General features: G+C 42.6%; 1 protein-coding gene across 1 annotated transcript in view; it reads right to left on the reverse strand.

Moving 5' to 3' along the window:
* Positions 1 to 548: 548 nt before the first annotated feature.
* Positions 549 to 812, reverse strand: part of LOC115306353 (olfactory receptor 56A3-like) — a 16,869-nt gene continuing 16,605 nt past the window's right edge. Inside the window, exon 2 of the mRNA XM_029956697.1 lies at positions 549 to 809. Coding sequence (XP_029812557.1) covers positions 549 to 809 — 261 coding nt within the window. The remainder of the gene's footprint in view (positions 810 to 812) is intronic.

Consider the following 812-nt stretch of genomic DNA (forward strand, 5'->3'; position numbering starts at 1 on the left):
TTGGGCTGGAAATACATCAGGCAAAAATTCTTGCCCTTTGACTCCTTAAACTTCAGTGAATGTAGGCTGAATAAACAAATTGTTGAGGAACTTTTTTGGTCATTAGAGGGTGATAAGGGCTGTGCAGAACAGGGAAACAGAGAAGGTGTTAGGACATATTCTGTGCTTTAGGGGAATATTGTTAGGTACTATTTTAAATACTGTGGTCAGGGAGACCTTATGGATCACTAGGAAGGAGTTATGTGGACAGAGGAACAGTAAGCAAATAGTTCCAGAGATGGAACTGTGGTTCATGTTTTTGAGAAGATGTTAGGGAGGCAGTTCTGACAAAAGGATGTACGGACGAGGTCAGGTAGAAAAAAGAGTACCATACCCTTTGTCTCTTTCAGAAAACCACGGAGGGTAAGAAGTGTCATGTGACTATGGGTAAAGGGAAACCAAAGGGTTTTTAACATCAGGCATGTCCCATGAGAAGATTAGGACTCTTTTCTATCTCCCAGTCCCTGCCTTCTGATTGTGGTTTTGAGAAAAGCAAAGCAAGAGCATGATTATTTTCTGTTCTCTCTTGCCCTCCTCAGTAATTTCCTAATTCCCTCTTTAATCTCCTGGGTCTGTACCCCATAGACAATGGGGTTGAGGGCTGCAGGAATTACATGGTGTAACACATTAAGTAAGACAGGAATATCGGGGGAAATTTTTTTCTTGGCAATGTGAGTAAAAACAAACACCAGCAGGATGGTGCTGAAGAAGAGGATGAGAATGAAGTGAGAGCCACAGGTGCTCAGAGCTTTGGCAGCTGCCCCTTTTGTCTT

Source organism: Suricata suricatta, chromosome 11, assembly GCF_006229205.1.
Source record: "Suricata suricatta isolate VVHF042 chromosome 11, meerkat_22Aug2017_6uvM2_HiC, whole genome shotgun sequence".
NCBI lineage: Eukaryota > Metazoa > Chordata > Mammalia > Carnivora > Herpestidae > Suricata > Suricata suricatta.